The sequence below is a fragment of the Triturus cristatus genome, chromosome 5_2 (assembly GCF_964204655.1).
Source record: "Triturus cristatus chromosome 5_2, aTriCri1.1, whole genome shotgun sequence".
In the NCBI taxonomy this organism is placed as follows: domain Eukaryota; kingdom Metazoa; phylum Chordata; class Amphibia; order Caudata; family Salamandridae; genus Triturus; species Triturus cristatus.
In genome coordinates, this window is record NC_140588.1 from 403189707 (window position 1) to 403217028 (window position 27322).

The 27322-nt window shown below is 42.3% G+C and overlaps 1 protein-coding gene across 1 annotated transcript in view; it reads right to left on the reverse strand.

The window, feature by feature from the left end:
* The window catches only part of ZPBP (zona pellucida binding protein), a 759369-nt gene that overhangs the window by 124610 nt on the left and 607437 nt on the right, over window positions 1-27322 (reverse strand). The window contains exon 7 of the mRNA XM_085606618.1: window positions 8038-8215. Within this exon, the coding sequence (XP_085462744.1) occupies window positions 8038-8215 (178 nt within the window). The remainder of the gene's footprint in view (window positions 1-8037; window positions 8216-27322) is intronic.

Sequence of the window (27322 nt, forward strand, 5' to 3'; positions counted from 1 at the left end):
TTGTCTTATTTCTACCTAATGATAATTAATGATCCCATAGACACACCGTATTAATACTACTCATTATCCCTAGGTGTAAGTCCATCTTCCCTACCCCCCGCTGGTCCTGAAGAAGACCCCGCTTCCAAGATTTCCTAATTGCTGGTTCGATTAGGGGTCGAAACGTCGACGACTTTTCCCTTTGTTCAATACACGAGACTGACAGTGATTTTACAACTGCTTTTCTTGCTAATGTTATTGCATTTGTGTTATTGCCATTCAAGTGGCAGGTTAGGTCTTCAAATTCATTTTGGATGTTCTTAAACACACGACCTTCCCCTTCACTTCGTCTGCACTTATCCCGATTTATGTTGCACTTTTCACTTCACTTACACCCTTAGTAATTGAAAATGATGATTTTGACATGCATTTGTCTATTTAATAGGTTGACATGTTGACCTTTTTCTATGCTCAATACGATTAAATGAAGTCATTTGTGTATCTCAATAAGGTGTTGTCATAACTCAATTTAAGTTTATATTCACATACTTGTTTTTTAATCAAGTTAAATTGTCCCACTGTGACTGTTTTTTCATATACCAATTTATACACCCGAGTCCAGTGGTCTATCGGGTCACCCCATTGAAACATAACATACCAGTAAATGAGGTTCTCCAGTATTGGTGTATTTTTCTAATAGATTAACATGTCAGAATTATCGCCGTCATCAAGCTGGGACTCCCACAGTAGACATAGTGAGCAGTAAAATGTTAAAACATACACAGAAAGGCTTTAACATATTCACAACAGTAATCTTTTCACATAATTATAAAAGATCAGAAACTCAACCAATCAGAGAATCCCTCTTCTCCACATAGGCCACCATAGTCAGATTCTGAAGCACAAGTATTAGCGAAATTCTACAATTCAGGTGCGTTTTAGCTGAGGAGAAGTATGGTCTGCATGCAAATCTAACAAAGCTGCTTGCTGGAAAATTTAAATTACAGGTAAGTAACTTTTTCTTTCCAATGTTTGGTGTTTCATCGAGTCACAAGCTTGAATAAGAATAGCAAGAAGTAATTTCAAACTGAACAACATTCAGTTAGAGAGTAACGAAGGATAAACAAGCTCACATATTGAAACAAAATGATTTAGAACTGCTTGCCTAATGTTGTATCTCTTTGTACTGTGAAATCTAGACAGTAATGTTGTGTAAAAGAGTGTTTGTTTTTCTACATCACTGCACTGCAAATATCCACAATGGACACACTGGAGACTAATGCTGCAAATGTAGACACATGTCTTGTCGAATGCGCTTTTACTCCTCCTTTGGGAGGATGACCTGCACCATTATGAACAGAACACTTTGGTTGAAAACACCCAGCATACTGTACTCTGATTCGATAACTATTGTCCTTTCTGTAGATGTCTATAAGTCACAAGGAGAAGGCCAAGTTTTATTTATGTGGTTCAGTCAATATACAAATTCAAGCATCAAGTATAAAGTGTTTATCTGTTGCAGAATTTGAGTTTGGAAAATATGTCTTCAGAATTACTAGCTCATTCAGATGAAAATCAGAGGGTAAGTTGGTTATAAAATGCAGATTTGTCCTTACGATGACTTTCATCCCTGATCTGGATAAATAGTTATATGATTGTAAAGACTTGGATTTCACAAACTCTTCAAGTTTCAAGTTCATTTGTTCATATTTCAGAACTCTGAAGAGATCCACATACAGAAAGATCATACTACTAACTACAATATGTACTGTTTCTGTAACAAATTGAAATTCATTATATTCATTGAGATGTATACAGATTCAGATTATTAACACAAATTTCAAATAAATAAGTACTGCCTGTATGATTTATCTAAATCATTAAAATATATTAAGACATACCCAAATTCTGTTAATTTGGCACAAGGTTCACAACTAAATTAACTAAATTAATATAAGTTTAAGAAGCATTTAAAAAAGTAAAAAGTAATGCTAATGTTAGGGCTAAAAGAAGAACTACTTTCCAGGAGAGATACTTTAATTCTGCTGCATGTATTGGCTTGAAAGGACACTTCATCAACTTGGATGGCTTCACATTAAGCTTCCATGATGGTGGAGGATGTTTTATTGGTGGAAACACACTAAGGATACTCTAAGAAACTCACTGGTAAGTCTATTAGACAAAAAGAGCAGTTTATTCAATGTTCTTTTCAAATTTCAATTGGCAGACGGATGGACCCCGATTGAAGCATGGCTCAGTCCCGATCTTGCTAAATGGAGAAGATATTGCAATATATTTTGAGGGAGTGAGATACAGAGTGCAAAGCATGCTCTATACCTCAGATGCAAAAACATTACTATTTTGTATTGTCTATATTATTGGTAGAAACTGTTCTGGACAGAATTCTTTACAGTCCTCAACAATGTCTAGCAGATGAAATTCATTGCATTCAGGAGCCAGGCTGGCAATTTCAGAGAATGTGGATCTGTATAAAGAGTCTGCTTGTTGCATCGAGGCAGAAGGTTCAGCATTGGCTCTAACTGAAATTGAGACTGTTTTTGATACCATTCCGCAAACCAGTTTACCTTGTGGGCCACCATGGTGCTACTAGAATGAGACACCACAGTTCCCTCTTCATCTTTGAAAAGACTTTTAAAACCAGGGAAAGTGTACAAATGCGCAAGCATAAGTGTTTGACCAATATGTCAAAAAATAAATTACCCCTCACCTTGGTAGGCTGTTCCTGCTAGCAAAATCATGACATTTTTGGTTCTAATTGGAAGAACCAGAATCAATTTTGTTTTGCTCCAGTGGCAAAATATATTTTATAAATTGAATTTGGTTTAGCTCCCACTCATGACATTTCTTTGCTGTCCTGCTCAGACTGTCGGTGAAGGAGATTGTCATGCCTGGCACATACTATGCATTTATCTGAATATAAGGCTGTGTTGCCCAAACCCATATGCTCTGAGCTTCCTGCAAGACCATTTGCAGTTGACTTGTAACTCATGTAAGTGGGCACCCCAACCCTCTAGTGAGGCATTAGTTATCATTACAAATTGGGATATTTTCCTGGGGACTTGCTGGGGACACTGCCAGAAAGTAAACTTCTGTGGACTGGTCTTGGGGGTCCCTTGCAAATAGCTGGGATGCTGCACATCCCGGGAAGTGCCTCTAGTAGGATAATCTGCCTTGAGGGATGTAAAGTGCATCTGAGGAAGTCCCAGGGATAAGGAGAAACACCAGGAACCTGAGTACTGCCAAAAAGCCTTACCGGCAGGCTGTGAGGTGCTAAGGGGAAGGAAAGCAGGTACTAAGCACTCCTTCTCGGAGGACAGAAGATAAAAATCAGCTCCTGAGACATGAGAGAATTTTAGTGGCCAGCAGGCCTAAAACTAACAGTGTGCCACCAGGAGCAAAACAGTACACACCCAATGCAAATCCACACAGGCAGCATTTCTTCTGGCTCATCATGCTGATCCTGACCAAAGGGTCTCAAAGCCCCTGGGCTTGCAAAACCTACATCGTGTTGCATGATTCTTTAAATAGCCTCTGCGGAAGGCCAGTGCCCTAGGGGTTGCATACTGGTGGAGCTTGTGTAATGCCTCAGGTTGAAGAGAAGTGCCCGGGAAGCAGGGAACTCCCTGGGTAAAGGATTGCTGTGCCACCCTTCCCATGCAAGAGTGAGTAGACTACACAACTGACTGTTCTAACCTCTGATGATGACAGGTGGGTAGGAATAGAATAAGAAAGCTGTCACCCTCATCACCAGATCAGCAAGTGAGTGCCTGACAGGCAGGAGCCAGGTGGGATTGTGAGACCTGTTGGGCTCCCTTGTGGCCCCCAATAGGGTGTTGCTGGTTGCCTACGGCATCCCGATTAAGATTGTGCATCCAAGATAGACAGTAGTGAGGTGAATTGTCTCCCTATAGATGGTGGACTGACAAAATTAGCATATTTTGCATGTGGTGCCTACAGATGCCCGGGGCAACACAGAATGAGTAAGTTGTTGCTGCCAAAAACACAACAGCTGAGGGCCTCCAAGCACCCCACAGAAACCTTACTTCAATGTAATATTGCCGCTCTAACTGTCCTTGGATCCAGAGAGATGGACACCCTCATCATTCCTAAGCAATCCAGGAGCTTGAGTGTTTAATATTATAGATGTGGGCTGTAAGGGTATTGTTTCTAGACCCTTTCGCTGCTTTGCAGCAAGTGCAAATAAAAAAAAAAAGACTTGATGTTAACAATATTACATGTGAATAACTGTTCATTTTGTTGAATGTTATTAAAGGGTGGTACTATCCTGAGAGGTTTTAATATTGACTGCACTACTAGTTCTGTCATTATCCGTTATGGTGACTGTTAGACCTGTCAGACTTAGGGTGGTCTTCTCACAAACCTTTTTCCTTTCTCCTCTTATTTTTGTTGATCTTGTTTTTGCTGGCCTTAGGGCTCTGTACACTTTACCCCTGATAACTAGTGCTAAAGTGCCTGTGCTTACTCCTTAAAACATAACAACACTGGCTTAGCCCCAATTGACATATTTACTTTACTTATAAGCATTTCTTAATTTGTGCCAGTGGTTACTGGTGCTCGGCACTGGCACTTCTGTCTAAACACTGGCATGGATTTATGATTATCTACCACATGGCGAATGGAGCTGTGTGTGTTTTTGCGAAGCTAGAAAACTTTGTGGAGCATTTAAGTATGTAATACATCTTTATAAACTCTGGCTTAAACCTGCAGTTTAAAGTGACATGTGGGTGTTTCCAGCTGTAGTCGACCCGTGTAAAATACCTTGGGCCCTGGAACTTCCTTTTTTCACAAATTAAGCACTGCTTATACGTCCTTAGAAAAGTGGTACTATATGTACCCAGGGACAGTAAATTAAATGCTACTAGTGGGCCTGCAGAACTGACTGTGCCACCCACTTAACTGGCCCTTTAGAGATGTCTTAGTACTCCCATTGCAGCCGGTGTGTGTGCAGGCTTGAATTGCCATTTGGACCTGGAAAATGTACCTTGTTTTACATGCTCAGGTAGTGGAAAACTCTTACGTTCATTTTTCAGTACTGCGAGGTCTACCTCTCCCATAAACTAACATTGGAGTTAACTCATTACATTGATACATTACAGTGATAATTTCTAATGGGATCAAGAGACCAGTTAATGTTTAGTGTCCATGGAAGTGTAATGAAAAATCTGCTCTCATGGTGAAGTTGATTTTACATTGAAATTTTGAAAATATAACTTTTAAAAAGATGGTATTTTCTTTACTTAGCTTTTAATGCCTGTAGCCAGTCTCTGGGTCGCATAACTGCATTTAACGGACAGTTCTGCTTTGCCTATTCCACACACAATAGAAAGCTTAAGTGTGCATGGATGAGCCATCACTGGCAGCCCTACTTATACTTGAATAGGCTGTGCCCTGCCTCCACACAAATGGCTGTAGACTCCCTGTATTTAGTCTGGATACAGGGCAGGGAAGGCAAGAACCCTGTGCACTTCAAAGAGTATTTCTAGAAGTTTCTCCCACCTTTCAGAGAAAAGTCACCAGGTATAAATATTGGACCGAAGACACCAGCTCTTCAGTACGCTTCTGGACCTGTGGGTACTCTGCCAGGAAGAGGGACTGCTATGCTGCTGAAAGGACTGCCACTCTGCTGGACTGCTGCCCTGCTGTGCTGCCCTGCTACCTGGGGCCCTCTTGTCTGGGTGAGAAGGACTGGATCTGCATCCATTGAGTCTAGGATTCCAAAGTGACTCCAAGGCCTGGTTAGTAGAATCTCAGGCACAGAAGGCTCCAACAACTTTGAACCCAGCACCGGGACTCTGCCATCTGTGAGCCCTACCCTGCCAAGTGGTGCTACCTCAGTCCTGGATCCATGGAAGTGGGCCTGAAGGAGCTCTGCCAGCCCATCTGTGGGTCCAGCACAACAGATGCATGTACTCTGCTGCACGACACAATCCCAAACAGAACCGATGCATCCCCTCTGCTGCAAAGGTTTTCCTGATGTAAAGACTCTGCATCAACCTCACAGCCTGCACCAGAACAGCCCCCTATGCAAAACGTTACTGGCGCAGGCCCTCAATTGCAAATCCCTCATCCATGGCAGCCTCAATGACGATGCAGGTTCTCGCATTGCAGCCTCACAGCTCCTCGAAACCGATGCATTGTCTTGACTGCGCGTCGTATCCTCAATGCCATACTTTGCATCCCAAGCCCTCATTGACATGATCCACGATGATGGCACATGACCTCGCATAGCAGCTCTGCAGCAGCTCAGAAGTGAAATATGGCATCAGCTGCGTGATGTATCCTTGGTGCAGAAATTTGCATTGCTCTGCAACCAGGATCTAAGGTACTTTGTTTAGCGGGCCTAACTCGGTCCCTTTATCCAGGCCACACTCCACCGTAGCCGCCCTGAACTTGTGTCTTTTTCCCGGTGCAGCGCGCCTATATATCCACAGTTGGCGCTTTACGCTTTACGCTTTTTGGCTCTATTTTTACTGAAATCTTAAAACCTGCAGATCTCCGGTTCTACTGATTAAACCTTTGCAATTCTGATCTTGTTTTGTCCATTAAAATGACTCTATTTTTCGAAACTGGTGTGGGATCCCTTTTGTTGGGTGTTTTTACTATGTTACTGTTTGAAGTGCTGCACAAATACTTTATACATTGCCTCTAAGTTAGGCCTGACTGCTCTGTGCTAAGCTGACAAGGGGTTGAGCACAGGTTAATTGAGAGTTTGCTTGTGACTTCACCCTGACAAGGATTGTTGTTTCTAGCTTGTGTAGGGTTTTAACCCCCTCAACCAGCAACCCCTTACAGGGACACCCTGACAATGCCAGTAGGGGTGACATTCATGACTGAACCCACTATATTGTGATAATCACTTGGTTGGCATTGTGATTTTAGGCTTCAGGGCTGCTGGTGTGCAGACCATTCCTTGGAGGTGTCTCCCACACCACATATATGGTACAATTTGAGCTATTTTGATCTGTGTCACAACGGGCATTTCCAACTGCAAATTATGCATAAGACCTATTAGTGTGTGTAATTAAGTACTTTTCCTTCTTACAAGAAAAGCACTAACTGGAGAGAGATTTATTAAGCATTGTTTCTTGCAGAGCCTCTAGCCCACAACATCTCCTGAGTAAGCCTTGGACTGCTCTGCTTCGCTACCTTGGAAACCAAGTGCTAAAAAGGTGTACTTGTTTCTCAGTTATGGGTTCCTCCGCATGGGTGCTCCAGAACAACAGTGTCGAAAGACACCAGCTGTTACAATTGGGACCCAGTACTCCCGGACTTCCCTGGGACCAATGACGAAGAACTTGATAATTACGATCTGCATGACATATGAGACATTCAGAAAACATACAGGGCAAGATATCAAGAAGCAGCAGAAGAGTGCCAAGGGGACGTTAGATATCAATGTTACAGATTAGCAAATAGCCCACTTTATTGATTTGAATTACTCCTTATTATCATCTGCAAAATTAAACATTTAAAATTACAAAACTATATTCTTGTTATATTGTACACAACTAATACTTTTTAAGTTGTGGTTCATGGCGGACTCATGTTGTAATCATTGTGGCAGGGAAGTTACTAATTTAATACACATGTTCGCCAAATGTCCTGCTTTGGAAGAATGTTGGTCAGAATATCTGACAGGCTTCAGACAATCACCAGCTCCAGCTCAAGGATCACCACTGAGACATCTCATTATATCTTGCCGACCATGTTCGTTCACAGAATCAATATGTGACTAATAAATTGTCTTTAACTATCTAACTCTCTTCACACTTCATATTGATTCTTATTTTCAACGACTGTTAAAAATAAGCATGATATTTCTTGTAATAACAGCTATACCGTATTTCTGTTGAAAATGCCAATCAAACCAATACATACAAGAATAATAGGCAGATCATGTTTTACTGACCTGAATTGTCAGACATATACACAAGGCTTTAAGAAGCAATTGAATAGAAAATTAAAACAACTGAACTAAATACATCACAATCTTATATTTGTAAATGGTTCACATACCACAGCAATTGGGGCATCCTGGATGAAATTTAGGATCCATTCCATATCCAGGAAAGCAGCGGTTAACCCATATCATATGAAGGGTGCCAGCAATATAGTAGATATCAGGCAGCATTGCTTTACTTTCTTCCAAACTTTCTGTCTGTTTTTCGAAAAATGCCTCTATGAGCTCCTTAGCCTAAAAGAGATACAGGAATAAAGTGCTGCAATGAATTAGCAAAGAGCGGATGAATAGACAGAATTATGGACAATTCTAACTTTTTTTTAGGCAACTAAAAGCTTTTTGGGAGTTTAAACCATAGCAAGAAGGGCTCCTGGTTTGCCTTTAATTACTCGGTACTGTTTTAGTCTTGTGTAAGTTACACACTTTTAAAAATGAAGGTTGTGTTTTTGCATTTCAATATTTCCACTGAGAGATTGATCCCTGCATCTAATGTTGACTCTACATTTGGCCCACTATCCTTTCTATGTTGTGATGTGCTTGAGTCTTGGACTGCTTACATCGGTTAGGTATTACAATATCTTGATAATCTCTGCCTGTACCTCCTTTCCAAAACGTCTCATATGATGTAAAGACAGAAATGGAGAACATCATTTATGCTAGAAAATCCTCAATAATTTGCTGGTCTGAGACTATGAGACAATATGGTGTTAAAAAAAAATATATATATAAACAAGTAACTTCCTAAAGCATAAAACAGACAGTGGGATTCTCAAATATATTGCTTTTAGAAAAAAAGAATGTACACCAGAAAAAAACATATTCATGATTAACAAAAAAAAGAAGTGTTACTTTAAGCTTATGCTGCTGGCTGTGTGTCACGCATATATGTGTGCATTATGTACATTTAAAGAGCGTCAAAGGACAATTTTACTTAGGTAAGGACAATAGCATCTCAGAAATAACTGCAGGAAGGCCATGTGGTCCCCACCAACCAGGCAAGTAATCTTGTCCTGCCAGACAGCCAAACAAAGGGCTGTCTTGCAGATCTTTGCCGCCATCTAGAACACTCTAAAACTGACCCATGCAGGACCCAGTAAAATATACCAGGATTTCAAAAGAGAGCACATGGAATCACAGCAAGCACTGCAAGAAGGCATTTGGCCTTCCAACCAAGTCAGCCACCCAACCTGCTGCTTTGCTGACATCATGTCTCCTAGCACAGCCAACCCCAAGGAATCTTCTTCCTAGAGTGAATAAGATCAGGGACATCACCTAAATAGCCTTGTAGGCTGAAGCTAGATCTCCTAAATATCATGAGCGCAACCATACCATGGATCTCACATACCATACACCACTCTACATACCCAGACTCGCAAGGACAATACAATCACATATATCCCACGTATACAGCAAACTCTAGGAACATCATTCACACTCTCATTACCAGCATAAACACACCACCAAGAGACCAATCAATCTAACACAAGTTTGTCAATGCACATCCAGCAGCCTACATGCATCTGAAATATCAAGGTATTATCCAAGACCAATTGCATGCACACTTTATCACAGAGACCTGCCAGAAACTATTATCTTCACACTTCCTAGATGTCCTCCTCCATGAATAACCAGCATCTAAAATGCAGACGGCACTCACAATAATGAAGGAGGTCCCAATCACAAGTTAAAGGCATCATTGAAAACACATTTCTCTAAACCTAAACCTTCAGCACCAGATAATAAACATACCACTGGCAGACAAGAAATGTCAACAGAAACAAGTCCCTTACAATCTCACTGAACTCAAAAGACTCCAAGTCATGTGAGCAATGTATTTTTTGCACTTTTATGATCTTAATGTTTGAGATCGAATTAAGCATATTGGTTAATTGATTGATTGATTGATTGACTCCAAATCAGCATTCAGGTTCACAGTAACCTCAGCTGAAGACTCCTTTTATATAAACAATACCAAAAAGCTGCATATATGTGCAAAGCAGTTTTCAAGAAGGTTAAATACTGTCTTGGTTATCCATTGGACCCTCCAATCCATCACTCGACTGACAAATACAATGCCATCAACTATGTGTTCAGTGACATCAAAAAGGTCTCAGTCCACATCAGCAAGACTAAACAAATCTCCAATCTTCCACCAATCTCGCCTCAATTGACCACCAATAAGACAGCCTTCACCTGCCTGTTACACTGAGGCCTAACTGACATACTCAATTCCCTTAAGGCCACCTTCTACAAATACTTTCTAAACATGTCCATCAAGCCAGATCAGTGGAGCTCCTCTCATAGCATTCCAAAACAATGTCAATGCTTCCATCAATTAAGGAACCTTAAATGGCCTCAAAAGAGAACAGACTCTCACTCAAAGCTCACTGTGGAACCTGGTAATGTCCCCTTAGAATCGCCCCATCTCCCACCACCCACTCATCACAAAAAACTTCACAAAAAGCCTACATTTAACATAAAAACTACAGCAGCAAGAATAACCTCCCCGACAATCCACTAATCAATGATGCTTCATGGTCAACAATTAAGAATAACATTCGCCTCTAAATTCTTCTCCAAATACTACAGCTTTTGCAACAGGTAAATAACAAGCAATGACTCACACAATGAAACATGAATGGGCTTTGGAAAACAGCGCTGCAATCACTCTCCTCCTACACTGCGAGCCATCATCAATTTATGTAGAGTGGCATCTATGGCATATACACTAACATAGGGAGCCATCCTACATCTAACAACAGTATCACAAGATCAACTATTAAGAGAAGAATTCAAACATCTTCAAAGTCACCATGGCACAAGACATTCAGCAACTCAAAATCTGCTTTGTCCCTGTAAACAACTGGATGCCCATAAAATGTACGAAAATCAACTCACCAAGACACACCTTGTCTAATTCACCAACAGGAGAACCAATCCCAAAATCAAGATGTACTCTCTGAAACTAACCTAGCGGCTGCTCCACAATTGACCTGCATGCCTTTTCAGCCCAGCATGCTATCCAAAGCAAAATCACTTGGATTCATACAGACAAAAACCTCTCTTTCAAAGAACACATTGAGAGGAAAAATAATAAAGCATTGCAACAAGCCTTGCTCATGAGTAGGTGATACCCTTTGTCCCTGAACCTGATTTTATAGCAAGAATAATATCTCCATCAATCAATCAGTCAGGGTTGGTAAAGCGCAGCAACTCACCTGCGAGGGTCTCAAGGCGCTAGGAGGGCCGGCTCCTTTGAGTGCTGGAATTATCCGAAAAACCAGGTCTTGAGGTCCTTCCTGACCTGGAGCAGTGTAGGGTCTTGCCGGAGGAGGAGGGGGAGATCCTTCCAGGCCTTAGCTGCGAGGTAGGAGAAGGACTTTCCTCCTGTTCTGGTCTTGTAAATGCATGGAATGGTGGCCAGAGAGAGGTCAGCTGATCGGAAGAGTATTTTGGGTATGTGGAAGGAGAGGCAGTTGATCAGGTATGCTGGACCGATGTTGTGAAGGGCCTTGTATGCGTGAGTGAGGATCTTGAAGGTTATTCTTCTTTTGCTGGGGAGCCAGTGGAGATCGTGGAAGTGTTGGGTGATGTGGTTGTGACGGGGGATGTCTAGGATCAGTGAGGCTGCGGCGTTCCTAGACAGCCTGGAGTTGCAAAGTAGTTTCTTGTTGATTCCAGCATAGAGCGCCTTGCCGTAGTCTAGTCTGCTATTATTGAGGGCATGTGTGACCATTTTTCTGGACTCAGATGGGATCCATTTGAATATTTTTTGGAGTATGCGGACAGTGTTAAAACAGGTCAGGATACGGCATTGATATGGCAGTTCATCGTGAGCGATGAGTCTAGTATGATGCAGAGGTTTTGTGCGTGGTTCGTCGGGTGGGGGGATTTCCAAGGACGGGGGCCACCATGTGTCGTACCTGCGAAGGGGGTGGAGCCAAGGATGAAGACTTCTGTTTTCTCTGAGTTGAGTTTCGGGCAGATCTTCTTCATCCTGGTGGCAACAGCTTTCATCGTCTGGTGATGCTGGGTTCTTTGGTGAGGGAGAGGAGGAGCTGGTTGTCGTCAGTGTAGGGGATGATGCAGAGCATATGGTTTCTGACAATGGTTGCGAGGGGGGCCATGTAGATGATGATGAGGGTGGGGCTGAGGGAGGATCCCTGGGGCACTTCACATCTAGTCTCTGTTGGTTCCGAGAGGTAGGGCGGGAGTCTGACTCGCTGCTTTCTGCCTGTGAGAAATGTGCATATCAAGTCAAGGGCCTTTGCGTGGATGTAGGCATCGTGGAGTTTGGTGGCTAGTGTGCAGTGGGAGACAGTGTTGAAAGCAGGTCCAGGAGGATGAGGGCTGCCGTTTGGCCCTGATAGAGGAGGAAGCGGATGTCATCAGTGGTGGCGAGTAGGGCAGTCTTAGTGCTGTGGTTGCTGCAGAATCCGGATTAGGAGATGTCCAGGACGTTGTAGGTTTCGACTAAGAGAGCTAGCTGGGTGTTGACAGGTTTTCAATGATCTTGGCTACGAATGAAAGCAGTAAGATGGGCCTGAAATTGTTGAGGTCCGTTGGGTTGGCAGAGGGTTTCTTCAGGAGGGGGTTGATTGGCGTGTGTTCCAGTCGTCAGGGAATGTGGTGGTTTTGAGGGAGCAACTGATTGTTTGGCTTAGTTCGGGTTCGATGGCCATGGCCGCTCTGTGGAAGATGTGGGGTGGGCAGGGGTCTGAGGGTGCTCCGGAGTGGATGCACTTCATAGTCTCTAAGGTGTCCTCTGTCTTGAGTGGGGTCCAAGTGAGCAGGGTCTGTTGGGTGGCGTCGCTGGGGAGGGGAACTGGAGGGGTGCAGAGGTCTTGGTTGTCCAAGTCGTCGTAGATCATCTTAATCTTGAGGGGAAAAAAGGTGCTGACTCTGTTGCAGAGGTCTTGGGAGGGTGGGATGTCTGTTTCGCCGCAGGGGTTGGCAAATTCCTTAATGATGGAGAAGAGTTCTTTGGTGGTTTGGGCGTAGGTGAGGATTTTGTCTTGGAGGAATTTCTTCTTTGTGTATTTGATGGTGTGCTGTGGTGGGTGCTCTGTAGACAGTTCATGTTTCTGGGGTTTTGTGGCATCTCCATGTATTTTTGAGTCATCGGAAGGAGCGCTTGGATTCTTGGAGTGCAGGGGTGAACCAGCTTGCTTTCTTTTTTTAAAAAAATATCTTTATTTGCATTTTGTAAAACAAACAGATTACAGTGGACATAAGTGAAAAAAAGGAAAGAAAGGGGCGAGGGGAGGGGAAAGGTGAGACAGGTAAGGAATCGGGCTCTGATGAGACATTGAATAAACAATCATCACAGGAGCAAGAAAGGATCAGCAGTAATTTCTGGAGCATCCACAAACTGTGGTATACATTAATTCCATGTAGCTAGTGACTGACCACAGAGTGTATATTTGTTGCACCAACCATCAGAAAGACCACTTTTTAGTGTCCATAAGAATCAAAGAAAAGTATTCATCCTGTCTCAACTGTACACATCCATGTCTGTACCTGACTATACAGTTGAGCATCAATTGTGGCAAAATCAGATAATTTTTTTGGGGGTAGATCTACAATTAAACATAAAAACAAACAAAGAAAATTGTCGTCACATCGTCACGCCCTGGTTAGAGAATGAAGAGGAAATGTATCGTCTACGTAGCCATACTGCATTAGATGTGTCCCCCATCCTCCTGGTGATTAAGAGAATTAGTGATTATATCGTCGCTTCCTTGGCTCATGTTGCTGTCAGGCGTGCCCGCCCCGACTTCATCATCCCCGTCCATCTCCCAACCTCCTGGGAAGGGCTGCCCCCTTCTCCCCACCCACGTGCATCAGATCCGCCAGTATAGCTGGGCAATAGGGTATTTACGCAGTCCTGCTATTTCCTCCCTGTGTAATGACGTACTTTCTGCCTGTGCCCATACTAGAGGGGAGTTCCTCCAGCCAGCCGCTGCAGGAGAGTCGGCATGTTTCCAACGTTTAGTGATTAGCCTTTTAGCTACAATAAGGCCCAGGTCAAAAAACCTGGATCTGACTCTGTGTTTCTTTGGTCTAGGATACAAACCCAGTATGTGCACCTCCCATGTCTGTGGTAGTGTCCTTTCAGTGCATGCCGCAAGTGCCACGTTAACCTCCCGCCAGTATGCGTGCAAAGAGGTGCAAGACCACAGCATATGTATAAAGTCCGCATTCACCTGCAGACATCGGGGACATGCTGATGTGGTCATATGAAAGTATGTATTTATTTTATCTGGAGAAAGATATTCTCTATGTACAATATATGTCTGTATGAGCCTGAATCTGGAGTTGCGTGGTATACTCCTGAGGGTGGCTAATATCAGGGTCCATGCATTGTCTGTCCATGGGGTGCCTTGCCGTAGTCTAGTCTGCTATTATTGAGGGCATGTGTGACCATTTTTCTGGACTCAGGTGGGATCCATTTGAATGTTTTTTGGAGTATGCGGACAGTGTTAAAACAGGTCAGGATACGGCATTGATATGGCAGTTCATCGTGAGCGATGAGTCTAGTAGGATGCACAGGTTTTGTGCGTGGTTCGTCGGGTGGGGGGATTTCCAAGGACAGGGGCCACCATGTGTCGTACCTGCAAAGTAACAACGATGTGCCAGGGCAAGAAATGTCTTGGATGGGCATAGGGGCAGAGCAATAGGATGAAATAATTGATATATCTGGGATTGGGACCATGGTGGTTGTGTGGTAGCCGTGTCATCTAGGTTGAGACCCACCAGCCACTTCGTCACCCACTGTAACTGTGCTGCCAAAGAATAAAGATCCAGATTGGGGACCGCAAGGCCACCTCTGTCGGTAGGAGCATAAAGCTTCCAGAGCACCATCCGGGACCGGCCCCTGTTCCAGATGAGATCGCGGAGCAGTCGCTCTAAATTGCAAACGATAGCGGCCGGGACATAAACAGGGAGGTTGGCGAAATAATACAGCAGTTACGGCAACACCACCATCTTGGAGAGCGCTACTCTACCCATCAAGTTCAGTGGGAGAGCCTTCCAAAACTGGATCTGTGCCTTGACGGCAGATATTGCTCTAATCAAGTTACCCTCCAGGATGTCGTTAGGGTCTCTGTATATAAAGATGCCAAGGGAGCGAAATTCGGAGGGTGCCAGCGGAGAGAGGAGCCGTTCATACGAACATTAGGGTTAGAGGTTCCGTCTCGAAAGGGGTACAGCCCTGACTTTACCCAATTCACCCGGAGACCAGAGATATCTGTAAAGGTACGGAGAGTGTACGCAATAGTAGTGGGAATATCATGTAAGTCCCTCAGGTATAATAGCAAATCATCGGCATACAGAGAAAACGTGTGCAAATTGTCCCCTAATTGAATGCCCCAATCCACACCTTCACCACGTAGGTGCGCCGCCAGCGTCTCCATAGAAAGTGAGAAAAGAAATGGCGATAAAGGACAACCCTGTCTGGTGCCTCTGTGTATCCAGATACTCTCTGATATCCATCGTCCAGTCCAGACTCTGACAGATGGTTGCACATCCTTTCTTGATGTGTCTTTCTGTGACTTTCTTGAGGGGGGCCATTGTGTGAGTGCAGTGTGTGATCCAGCGGCGGATGTTGCGTGCCGCAGTGTTAGCGTCTGGTGTCATCGGTGGTAGGGTGCTAATGAGGGCGAGGTGAGCTGGACTTTGTTCCAGCTTCTTTGGGGGAGGCGGTGGGTGTGCTTGTGTATAGTGGGTTTTCTGAAGAAGTGAGTTTTATCATATTTTCAGATATACTAAAAGGTAAATGCCCCTCAAATGTACTTTGCTTAAAAATACCCACACAGCACCACCATGTGGTAGATTCTCATGAATGTGTGCTGGTGTTTACAAATAAGTGCAGGCGCCGACCACCAGAATTTAGGCACTGCCTATATTGAACCTGTAAGTATCTGGAATATACTCTGAAGAAATAAGGCAGAAGAATACCAATCATTTGAACACTTACATGATGTGTGCAAGAAGGGTTGCCAAATAAATGAAGAATAATTACTCTGAGGGAGCCATGCAAATAGACTATTTAATTTTAAGGGAAAAAAGGTTAATATACTGTGCATGTTGCAAAACATTACTAATATTACTGAATAGGTACATTGCCCATGGTCATGCTTAGAAAAGTAATGTAAATAACCATTTTACATAAACACAATACTTGTGTAAATAACGTGTGTATAATTTACTCTTAAGTCACAGGCCTGGATGTGACATGGCAAAAAGAACTGCATACTTTGCAGGTGCATAAGCATGAGATATGCGCTGTGTAAAGTAACACGTTTTTTAGCCTGTCGCAGGGATTCTGCTCAGGAACAGAGCTATGCTTAGGACCATAGAACATTAGTAGATAGGGAATGAGTCACCATACCACCTCAGTACCATGAGCCTGAGTCTGACTAGTGTCTCACTTGCCCTGCTACTTATAGCCAGAGAGACAAGTGAAGTGACACCCCAGAACACAACACTCCCAACCCTCTCAGGGATCGCAGTGACAGGATGCTCCCTTTCACTCACAGACTTGTACTCATCCACAATAAAATCTGAAAGAGACACAAAGGAAGTTTAAAATGTTTATTTAAACTATCATAATCTAGAGTGCAGTAGACGTGCCACAATCAGAAAACGATTGCCTAGCAAAAATACTATTAGCATTGTCAATAAACCATATATTATGAAAAGCCCTGTCATATTATAAGACAGAATAGCCTAACCACCCTATCCTTCTGCAGAAGAAAACTGATTATACAGCAAAGATCTCTGTGTTTCGCAGAGGACCCCGTACCTTAGCATAAACATTTGAACGTTCTAAATCTCAGAAACAACAGTGATCTTCTCTCACGAAATATCTATCTCTCTCTGTCTGTTACATTGCTGATAATACTTATATGACAAGGTTTACATGTTCATAAACAAAAGCTGCAGTCTGTGTTGAGTACAGATGCGAGTGCCTGACCAGAACAAAATAACAAGAGGCATTGTTGTTTGACCTAGTCTGCTGTTCAGACTAAATCCCAGAAAAGAACAGAATGGGAAAACAACTGCAGGTTCTGTGTGAAAATATAATGTGGAACAGAAGCATATGCCAATCTAATGCAGCCTGTGTTTGGTAAAGTTAAGCTAACATAGGGAAAACTACGATGGGCCCTGTATAGAACACATGACAACCCCAACCATTATCATCATCCTTTTCATTTTCATGCACATTTTACAACTCAAACAATATTTCCAGTACCCCTTTTTTCTCCTCTATTGTCTTCCTTACTCCTAAATCTGTATTTCTCCTCCTCTTCATTTTTCTCACTTTCTCAAATTATCCCATCCAACACACTTTTATACATCATTTTTTCCCTATCTCATCCTTTCTTCATTTTAATCTACTTAAAGCTTTCTCTTATGCCCTGCCTTTCTTTAATTTCTTTCATTCTTCTCTTGCCTTCTATTGTATGTACACCTTCTATTTCCTCTTCTCCCATTCTCTGTAAACTTTTTAATATTTCTTTATGTATTCCCAGTACTTCCCCGTTCTCTATTTCCAGCATTTTTTCATGCTAATCTTCCATGTACTGTTCTCCTTTTTCTTTTCCTTCATTTCCACAGCATTCCTTCCACTTCTATAGCTTTCTCGCCTTTGTCACCTCATCTCCATTTCCTGCCCCCTTTTTGCCTAGTCCTTTCTCTCTTGCTCTCCTCGTATTCTTCTCTTGTCTTGCCTTCTTTTTTGTTCTTTTGATTACACTTCCATAATATTTTTGTTTTTCAAGATAGTGGTTTGCCTTCACACGACAAGTCACCTCATCTCTTAACCAATGCCTTATTGATAGGTTTAAACAATCTATCTTTAAAACACTTTAGTGTCCCAGGAGAATCCTACACTGGCACTCACGTAGTAAGAGACAGGATTTTCAGAACCTTCCTAACCTCGAACCATAGCTCAGCGGCTGCCTATAAGATTTTCAACGTAACCTTTTCAAAAACTTGGGGGAGCCAAACTTGTATATAAAACTGCTTCAGAAATACCTTCTATCCTACATTGCTGTACTTTGCCAATTGTACTTATATCCAGTGCCCAGATTAACATCCTACAGTTGTTTAATTGGGATGCCAAACAATAAAGCTAGATGTAGGTGCAGGCCCCCCTTAGCTCATATCCTCCTTTGCATCTTCGAGGCCACCCTAACTCCTCTTGAAGCCCAGATGAAACTGCTTATGTCCCATTTTATTTTTCCTAAACCAGTAGAGTCAAATATCAAAGGTACATTGTCAAATAGGAAGGATAAGTTTGGTAAAACTACCATTTTTACCTAGGTTGCCCGAACCACACACCGTCAAGGGCAAATTCATCCACTTTCCAAAGAGCATTTTAATCTCTCTCACCACCCTTTATTAAATCACCTAGGGAATTCTCCCGAAATCCTCAACCACCAGTATCCCTAAATATTTGATCACCTCCTTTGCTCCTCCCCTTACCAGTCACGATTCCAGGTCATTACTTCTGTTATATCATGGTTGACTTAATACCAGAAAAACTGATCAAAACTAATTATTTCTTGCTGCAACTAGGACAGGTCTTACCTATATCTGCAGTATGAATAATAAGGGTGTTGGCGTACAACGTTAGCCCTGTCAAATTATCATCTACTAGGATTCTTGCAGCTGAGCTGGAAAAACATTGCCTAACCCTATGTGGTTCAATATCCCCTCCACCCCCAGGTATGTCCAATTTAACTGATTGAATGCCTTAGCTGCATCTATCAATACCACCACTAGCGGAGCAGAGTAGGTAGATGCCTAATCGATATATTTTATCAAGGTGCACGTCACCTCATGCAGGTAACGCATAGGAATAAAACACATTTGATCCTCATAAATTTGAAATTTCATTTGTTGGGCTAATCTCTTTGGCAGGATAACCGTAATGATTTGTATGATCGCAGTTTAATAAGGATATTGGCCTGTATGATTCACATCTGTCCAGTGGTTTACTTGGCTTCAGAATTAGAGACATGACTGCTTGCTGTCATGAAGCTGGGATTTGAGAGGCGCCTGGCAAAATCTTATTACACAGCACCTTGTAAACAGGGACTATTTTTCTTTACTGGTTTAGCATTTAGTTCCACAGGGATGCAGTTCGGCCCAGATGGTTTCCCTTTCTTACTCTTTTCTATGAGCTCCATAATCATCATCAATATTCTTTATTTGATTTTAAGAATAAAATCATAAAGACAGACACAGTATAAAACAGAGCACAAAGATCAGCATCGACACAAGTTAAAATTACGATTGCTTTGTAAACCCCAGAAAAGTAATGTAAAAGAAAAAAAACACTGTAGGTGTATTTAAAACTGTAGATACAATAATGCAGGTCTAACTTTTGTAAAATTCATAGGCTTTGAAAGTGTGCGTATGAGTTTAAATCGCAAATGGTTATATTTAGAACAAATTATGACAATGTGTAAGGTATCATTAGCTGAAAAATTATCACAATCACACAAGGGCATCATAGAATCCTTGAAGCAGCCATGATTAGAAGGCAACAGTCGCAGGAAGTAAATTAAGCCTAAAGCATGTCAGCAGATGTCGCTGTTGGCGAGACAAATTAAAGGTCAGATAGGGCTCCAGATCGATAACAATTTTCAGCAGTATCGCGTGATGCACTGAATATTTGTGTAGTGCTATTTCCTGGCGGTCTGCTGCCATCTTTTCTCACAACACTTCAATGACCCATCTGAAATCAGGTTTAACTATGCTACTTGGAGCTCCATAATCTCAGCTTCTTTAATTTCCTTACCCAGTGCCCTTGCTGTTCATTACCTAATTTATTTATATGATTTTTTCTTATCCAGGACTTTAATTTAGGAATATTAGGGGCAGATTCATCCTTATACAAATTCTCAAAAATTATAAAAAAAGTATTTTCCTATCTCCTGATTGTTTTTAACACGGGTATTCGTGCTGTTGTCTATAACTTCCTTTATTTGATTTCTATTCCATTCAGATCTCACTTTCCTGGCCATTCATTTTCCTACACTTCTCTCCATATTCGAAATAAGCAGACTTACTGGACTTCCATCTCTTCTTAATATGAACTTCTTAATGACTTTTAAAGGCCTAATGAGCAGCACGGAGGTCTTGGACCAACTGCCATACCTCTTTCTCTCCCAAATTTGCTACATTCAAATTATTTTGGATGTTAATGTTTTTCCTTACAAACATCTGGGCTTCCTCTATTTTTTACCCATCCTCTTAGAAAAGCTTTATAGGCATTCCTATATAGGCATATGGATATCTGTGGTTTCCAATTTTAGTTCCTCCCTCAGTTTTTGGATAGCATTCTCCTCTAAAACATCTCTTCTATCTAGGGTCTATATTGATTCACTCCAATGTTTTTGTGTAATAATAAGTTCCATTATAAACCACTGTAAGGTCTGATATGTTTATTAGGTAATGTTCAATATGACTCACACTATCCACTTCATTACTGTCTATAAAAAAATTAAATTTTGGAATAATTGCCATGCTTAGTATAGACGTAGGTATACCCTTTCGTTCTCTCAGCTCTCAACCCACACTGAGCCCTAACACGTTAAAAAAAATAAAAAAGGATAAATGTGACAGTGTTTCAGAGTTCCGCACTTGCTTATAGCAGGAGGATCTATCTAATCTCTTATGCAGCCGGACATTAAAATCCCCCCTCATGATAACTGCATAGTTAAATCCCACAATATTTGAAAAGATTTCCTTCAGAGGGCCAGGGTCATTAAGGTTGGGGCCATAATAGCCAACACACATAAAGTCCCTTGAATTTATTCCCTAATCTTCACTATTACCCACCTTTCCATGTCATCCACTATTGACTTCAAAACCTCCACACCCGACTTATGCCTTATCAGCACTGTCACCCACTTTGAACAACATGACTGTGTTATAAAAATCACCTAACTTAGCTAACTCAAAGTTTTAAAAAGTGGTATACACTCTGATTTAAAAAGATGAGTTTCCTGCAGAATCATCACTGGAACACATTGATCCTTTAAATATTAAATGAGTAGACATTGCTTCCTCTTCACCTGAAGGCCATTCACATTCCACATAAAAAAAGAGAGATTGACCCCCTCTTTCTCCCACCTTAGCTCTCCCTTGTATACTGTCTGGTATGGTTAAAAACTAACAAACCAAACAATGCAAAAAGAAAGTGCTTGCTAACTCAACTTTTTTATTTATTCCCTGAATGCTCCCCAACTCATGCCCCTACCCAACCCCTGGGAAACCTCCCCACTACCCTGTTTGACATTATCCAAATTTCATGTTTATGAGCGAGTCAGCAGAGACTCAACCCATGTTTCTGCAGTGAAGGTTTACATTTTCCTATAATTTCTTTTTCTTTGTCCTGAGTTGCTGAATAAACTGATCTGCATCCTCAGACTCCCTAAAGCTATGCATCACATTATTATATATAACTGACTAAACCTAAGAATTTTACCTGGGCATTAGCCCCTGACTCCTTTAATTCATCCACGTTTACACAGCCTAAATTGCATATCAATAGTTGTCCTCGAAAGGTCTGCCTGCAATGCCCTTTGTTTAAAGGCAGAACCTTGTACCTGATCTTTCACCGTATAGGTTTGAAAAGTCAGAAGAATCTTCCTAGGTCTCTTACGGCCAGAGACAACCTTAAAAGGATCATGATGCACCCCCTAAATCTCCTGCTCCAAATTCCCTGAATCATCAGCTGGTAACACAGATTCCTTTAGCAAATTCCTTACAAAAACTTTTAAGGTCTTTACCTCCCACCCCTACTGGGACTTATTAAAATTCATAGGCTGTCCTTCTTGCATTATTCTCTAATCTTTCCACCTTATCCGAGGCTTCTCAATTCCTATGCATCAGCGGCTGAATTTCCAAACTATTTGCTTCTACATTAGTACAAAATTTCTTAACAGTTTTTCAACAGTTTTAAGAACCTCAGTTCAACTTTTTCTCAAAACTTGCACAGGTGTTCTGTATTTCATTTTGGTTAATTTCTGAAATTTCAAAGTCTTTCCTAATTTCTGCTGAAATACTCAGAAACATCTTTCGAATACTCTCCTTCTCAGTAGTCCCCATAGTCCTTAGGGACGCAACATCCTCTACTGGGGGATGCGATTCTGCCTCTCTTCGTATCATACATTCCTCCTTGTCCCCACACTCCAAATTTTCACCAACCAAGGAGGCAAGGAGCTCATATCTGTTGGTAGTTACTCTACCCAGGCTCAATGTGTCACATATCCCAAGAATAGGGTTAACCATGGTTATCTCACTAGGGTCTTCACTCCGATTTTCCGCTGCCTGGTCTCTCGTTGATCTCTTCAATCTGTCTTGCTTCATCCTGTACTCAGTTTTTGCCTTCAAGAAAGACCTAAGTGAGGGAGTTACCTTAAGGTGGCCTTTGACTTTATCCATATATATATATATACATATATATATACATATATATATTACCTACTGGCGGTCGCCAGTAGGTAGTTATAGTTAGGACCACGTTTCCATAGGAAATCCGCAACATTGTATTTTGAATAACTTTGGCGCCGGTCGACGAATCCTCGCAAATGTTTCAAAATAGGTGGGGCGCTACGCTCCGCTCCTACCCTGAAAGTCTCGGGGGGATTCGTCAAGCGGGGGCTGAGATAAAAGGGGGGTCCCAAAACGCGTTTTTCCCATGCATTTTTCCATAGGACCTTTAGACAGGGCTACAGCCCGAACGGCTGAACAGAATTTAATGAAATTTGGCAGAGAGGTAGTCCCCAGGTCAAGGAAGTGCCTTTTGTAGGTTTGGTGTAAATCTGTTCAGTAGATTCTGAGAAAATAGCCTTTAAATCAATATATATATCTGTGGCAGCTTACGGTGCGCTTACCGTGCGCTTACCGTAAGCTTACCGTACGCATACGGTGGCGTGCGCAAGCGCGATTCTGATTGGCTCTTAGATCTTAGTAAACATTCGAATCGGTCGAAACCAGGAAGCGGCGGCCGCCATTTTCTCTCTCGCTTCCTGAGTTGGGCAGCAAAAACGAACCCCAAAAATGTGTAAAGAGGCAGTTTCATGAGATCCTAACCACCCAGCATTGATACAGGGGTCCCCAAACCACTCCCAAGGCCAAAAAAAAAATAATTTTTTTTTCCGGAAAATCGCCGATTACGCTTACCGTACGCGTACGGTAAAAACATTGTAAAAAAAAAAAAATTATCCACATTCTCCCCACCCCGTGTGCAAATGGTGCCCGAAGGGCACCATTTGTGCATGGCATATAACATCTAAGAAGTTAACAAAGAATACATTTCACAAAGACGCGCAAAATATGTCCCCCATGTGCGCACGGTGCGCGAAGCGCATCGTGCGTACATGGCCCATCCCGCTTAACGTGGGCACCGCGCGCTCACTGTGTGCGCACGGTGCGCGAAGCGCACCGTGCGCGCGTACGGAACGAACTGCGTTAACTGGGCGCGCACGCCACGAATGGCGTAAAGTAACTTAGCATTTAAAAAACCTTGCAAATTCACTGAAAAAACCATAGGTTTCACACATGTTATAGTTAGCTGGACATTTTACTGATAAAAAACCAATGAAATTCCCCCGTTATAGTTACTGCAGGCAACTATAACTCACGCGACCGCAATCTTCTGCTGATGACATATGTGTCTTTATGAAAAAAAAATATTTGTAATATATGTAAAGCTAAAATTTAATGGAAGAAGACATGGGCAAATAAGTGTCTAAATACAGTATTAGCATCAGCAGAGGATTGCGGTCGCGTGAGTTATAGTTGCCTGCAGTAACTATAACGGGGGAATTTCATTGGTTTTTTATCAGTAAAATGTCCAGCTAACTATAACATGTGTGAAACCTATGGTTTTTTCAGTGAATATATATATATATATATATATATATATATATATATATATATATATATATATATCTTGGGTGGCAGATTTGCCTTCAAATACAAATCAGGTAGTTATGGCAAGTATATTTAAACTTATTGTACACTACAGTTAAATATGCTACTCTCAAACAGAATCATTTTTTTACTGTACAAAGGTGCTACTGGACTCCTCAGAAGATAGCAAAGATCAGGAGAAGTGAGAATAGCTTCTGTAAAAGGTGTGGATTCTAGGAAGCCAATGATATACATATGTTCTGGGATAGTCGTGCCTTACGACCTTTCTGGCAAGCAGTGGGTAATGTACTTTCACGATGCCATCCCTGGTATTTGGTACAGAATATTGCGAAGGGGAAAAGCATGACGTAAAGGCACTCTGGCATAGGCTGATTTTTTATATGGTCTGTTTGCCAGGAGAGAAAAATGCATGAGGTGGTTATAAGCAGACCCTCACAGGCGGGTAAGGAGCTTCTAGCAGCAAGACAAATCCACGCATTAGAAAAGGTGGTGGATACAGGCTCTTCCTACAAGATTTGGGCACCCTTCGAGAGATGGTTACATGTAAAAGAAACAGATAACATGGTCCAATGATTAAATCTGGTCCCTACTATATGAGATTTTGGGCACTACAAGAGCATTGGTAATGAAAGAGATTGAGTGTGACCTGGGGGTACAACTCTTCTTTCGAGCATGACAGGGACATTCCACACACTATGGTGTTGGTGGCACTTTCAGAGCTATGAGGAACTAAAAAAAAAAATTACAAAAAAATCTTTCTTACTGTTTCTTCCTAGCTACAGTTCTACTCCTTTTTAAGTCTCATGTTAGTGAAGACCTTTTGATTTTACTAAAATTATATATATATTAAACTTACTAATGAAGGCTTTTAACCAGGACTTCTTATCCATTGATCGGTAGTGGCATTCACACTTTCATATGCACACTACAGCATACAGCATGGAGCAATGAAACGGCACGCATCAGCCATTGGCTACCTTCAAAGTGAGAGATAGTATTCTGCTCTTTGACAAAGAGCACATCCACACGGGTAGTTCTATTCAATACCAGGGACTACTATGACAAATTGTGCTTTGTGAGGCCAAAAAAATATAATTTATTTTAGCCAATGTTTGTTTTTATATTGGCAAGGCCCTGGCAGCTCTTCAACAATAAAGTTTTGCAAAAAGCCATGACAAAACAAAAGCAATCATTGTAAAAGTCAAAAGGTGGGCAGTCAAAGTCTGACTGATTGTTTTTTTGACATTGCTTCTTTCTTTTTCATTTCTCTGCATTCAACTTTTCTTCCTATCCCCAGGGAATGCTGTCAGAATTCCTTTCAAATTAATAACATGTTTCTCGCTTGCCAGTTAGCTGAATGGTGTGCAAGTAAGGACAAGGAAGTCCATCCTTGTCAGTAATTCTGGATGGGGTAGAGTCGAGTTTTCAAGTGTTTGCCCCCCCACCATCAACCTCTTCATCTGCTTAAAGAGAGAAAAACCATCCATTAATACCCTCAATGTCTAGCAGCAATGAGGCAGAATGAGCTGATGTCTAGTGGGCAGAATAGATATAATGGTACTGGACTACCATCGGCATACTTGCACTAAAGCTTGCTGCACCACACCTTTTATGGTGAGTGGGGCAAAAGGGAGACATTTTAAATACTAGATCAGGAGTTAGTAAGATATGTTTATGCCATATCTCATAGCAGAACATGCTTACAATTTCTGGTATAACTAATACCTAAATGAATTTTAGAATCAGGGGTCAGCTTGACAAACTAACTTTGACAAAGTTTAATGTCTTTGAATGAATAGGAAAAGCTACCACTTACGAACTGACTTTACTTTAAAGGACAAAATGGAGGAGGTTGAACTCAGTGACGTGGTCTGGTTATTTGCAAGTTTTGAGCACCCAAGAATGAAATGTGACCGTAGTCCCAATACATCTTTCCTACTTTGGCCACCAAAAAAACACCAGGCCTAACTGGCAGATTTTCAGATACGTTATTTCAGATGAGCCCACGCAAATATTTTAGAAAAGCCCTGGGGGTGGCGGTCCCCAGGGCTTGGTGGGCCTTTGAGCCCCCCACCCATTTAATTCACAAGCCCCAGGGGGTGGCGGTCCCCGGGGCTGAAAAAAAGTGCTTTTTCCAGGTTTTTATTCACATAGGATGCGTAGTCGAACCTACTGGATGGAATTCCACCAAATTTGACAGAAAGGCAGATGTTGTTACGCAGATTGGGCTTTTTGTTATGTGGTGCAAATCCATTAAGTAGTTTTTCAGAAATTTAAGTCAAAAAAGTTAGTGATATCTGTGGTCGCGAAGCCTTCACAAAAAAAGGCGAGCTTGTGCATGGAAATGCACAGCTCTGATTGGCTGCCACCATTTCAGCCAGGAAGTGCTGGCAGTCATCTTGGTACTCGGCGGTCCCCAGGGCTTGGGGGGCCTTTGAGCCCCCCACCCATTTAATTCACAAGCCCCAGGGGGTGGCGGTCCCCGGGGCTGAAAAAAAGTGCTTTTTCCAGGTTTTTATTCACATAGGATGCGTAGTCGAACCTACTGGACGGAATTTCACCAAATTTGGCAGAAAGGCAGATGTTGTTATGCAGATTGGGCTTTTTGTTATGTGGTGCAAACCCATTAAGTAGTTTTTCAGAAATTTAAGTCAAAAAAGTTAGTGATATCTGTGGTCGCGAAGCCTTCACAAAAAAAGGCGAGCTTGTGCATGGAAATGCACAGCTCTGATTGGCTGCCACCATTTCAGCCAGGAAGTGCTGGCAGCCATCTTGGTACTCGGCTTCACAGAGTCCCAAATGAAAAGTGAAAATAAAGAAAAGGGGACAGGGTAAGAATACAACACACAAAAAAGTGTAAAACATTTTTCAAAACAGCTTTGCTTAAAAAGCCCCCAGGTGAGCAAAGTCCCAGAGGCATATGGAATAGTATGCACAGCCTCCTTCAACCTCAAGGACTGCCACCTCCCGAGGCTTCATGTTTAATGAAAGCGGGTAGCTGCATGGACCCCCGACAGGCAGCCCCGGGGGCCGCCAGACCTTCCCAGATCATAAAACTCAAATAATGCGGGGGGGGGGGGCGCACAGACCCCTCTTACCGCGGAGACCATCACCTCCCCAGGGCTTAAAACGTAAATAATGCAGGGGGCTAACAAAATATAATGCAGGGGGTCCGTTGGGGACCACTGGCCCTGGGACCACCAGCTCCCTGGGGCTAAAGTGAAGATTGGAGAGGGGCCGTGTGGCCCTCCTGCTGGAGTCACCACCCCACAGGGCAGGCTTCTGCTATGTCCCTGGGTGCCCACCCCTGGGACACAGGTGTTTGCTATGTCATGGCGGGAGCAATACCGCTCCCAACAAGCCATAACAAATGGTGTTCTGCTT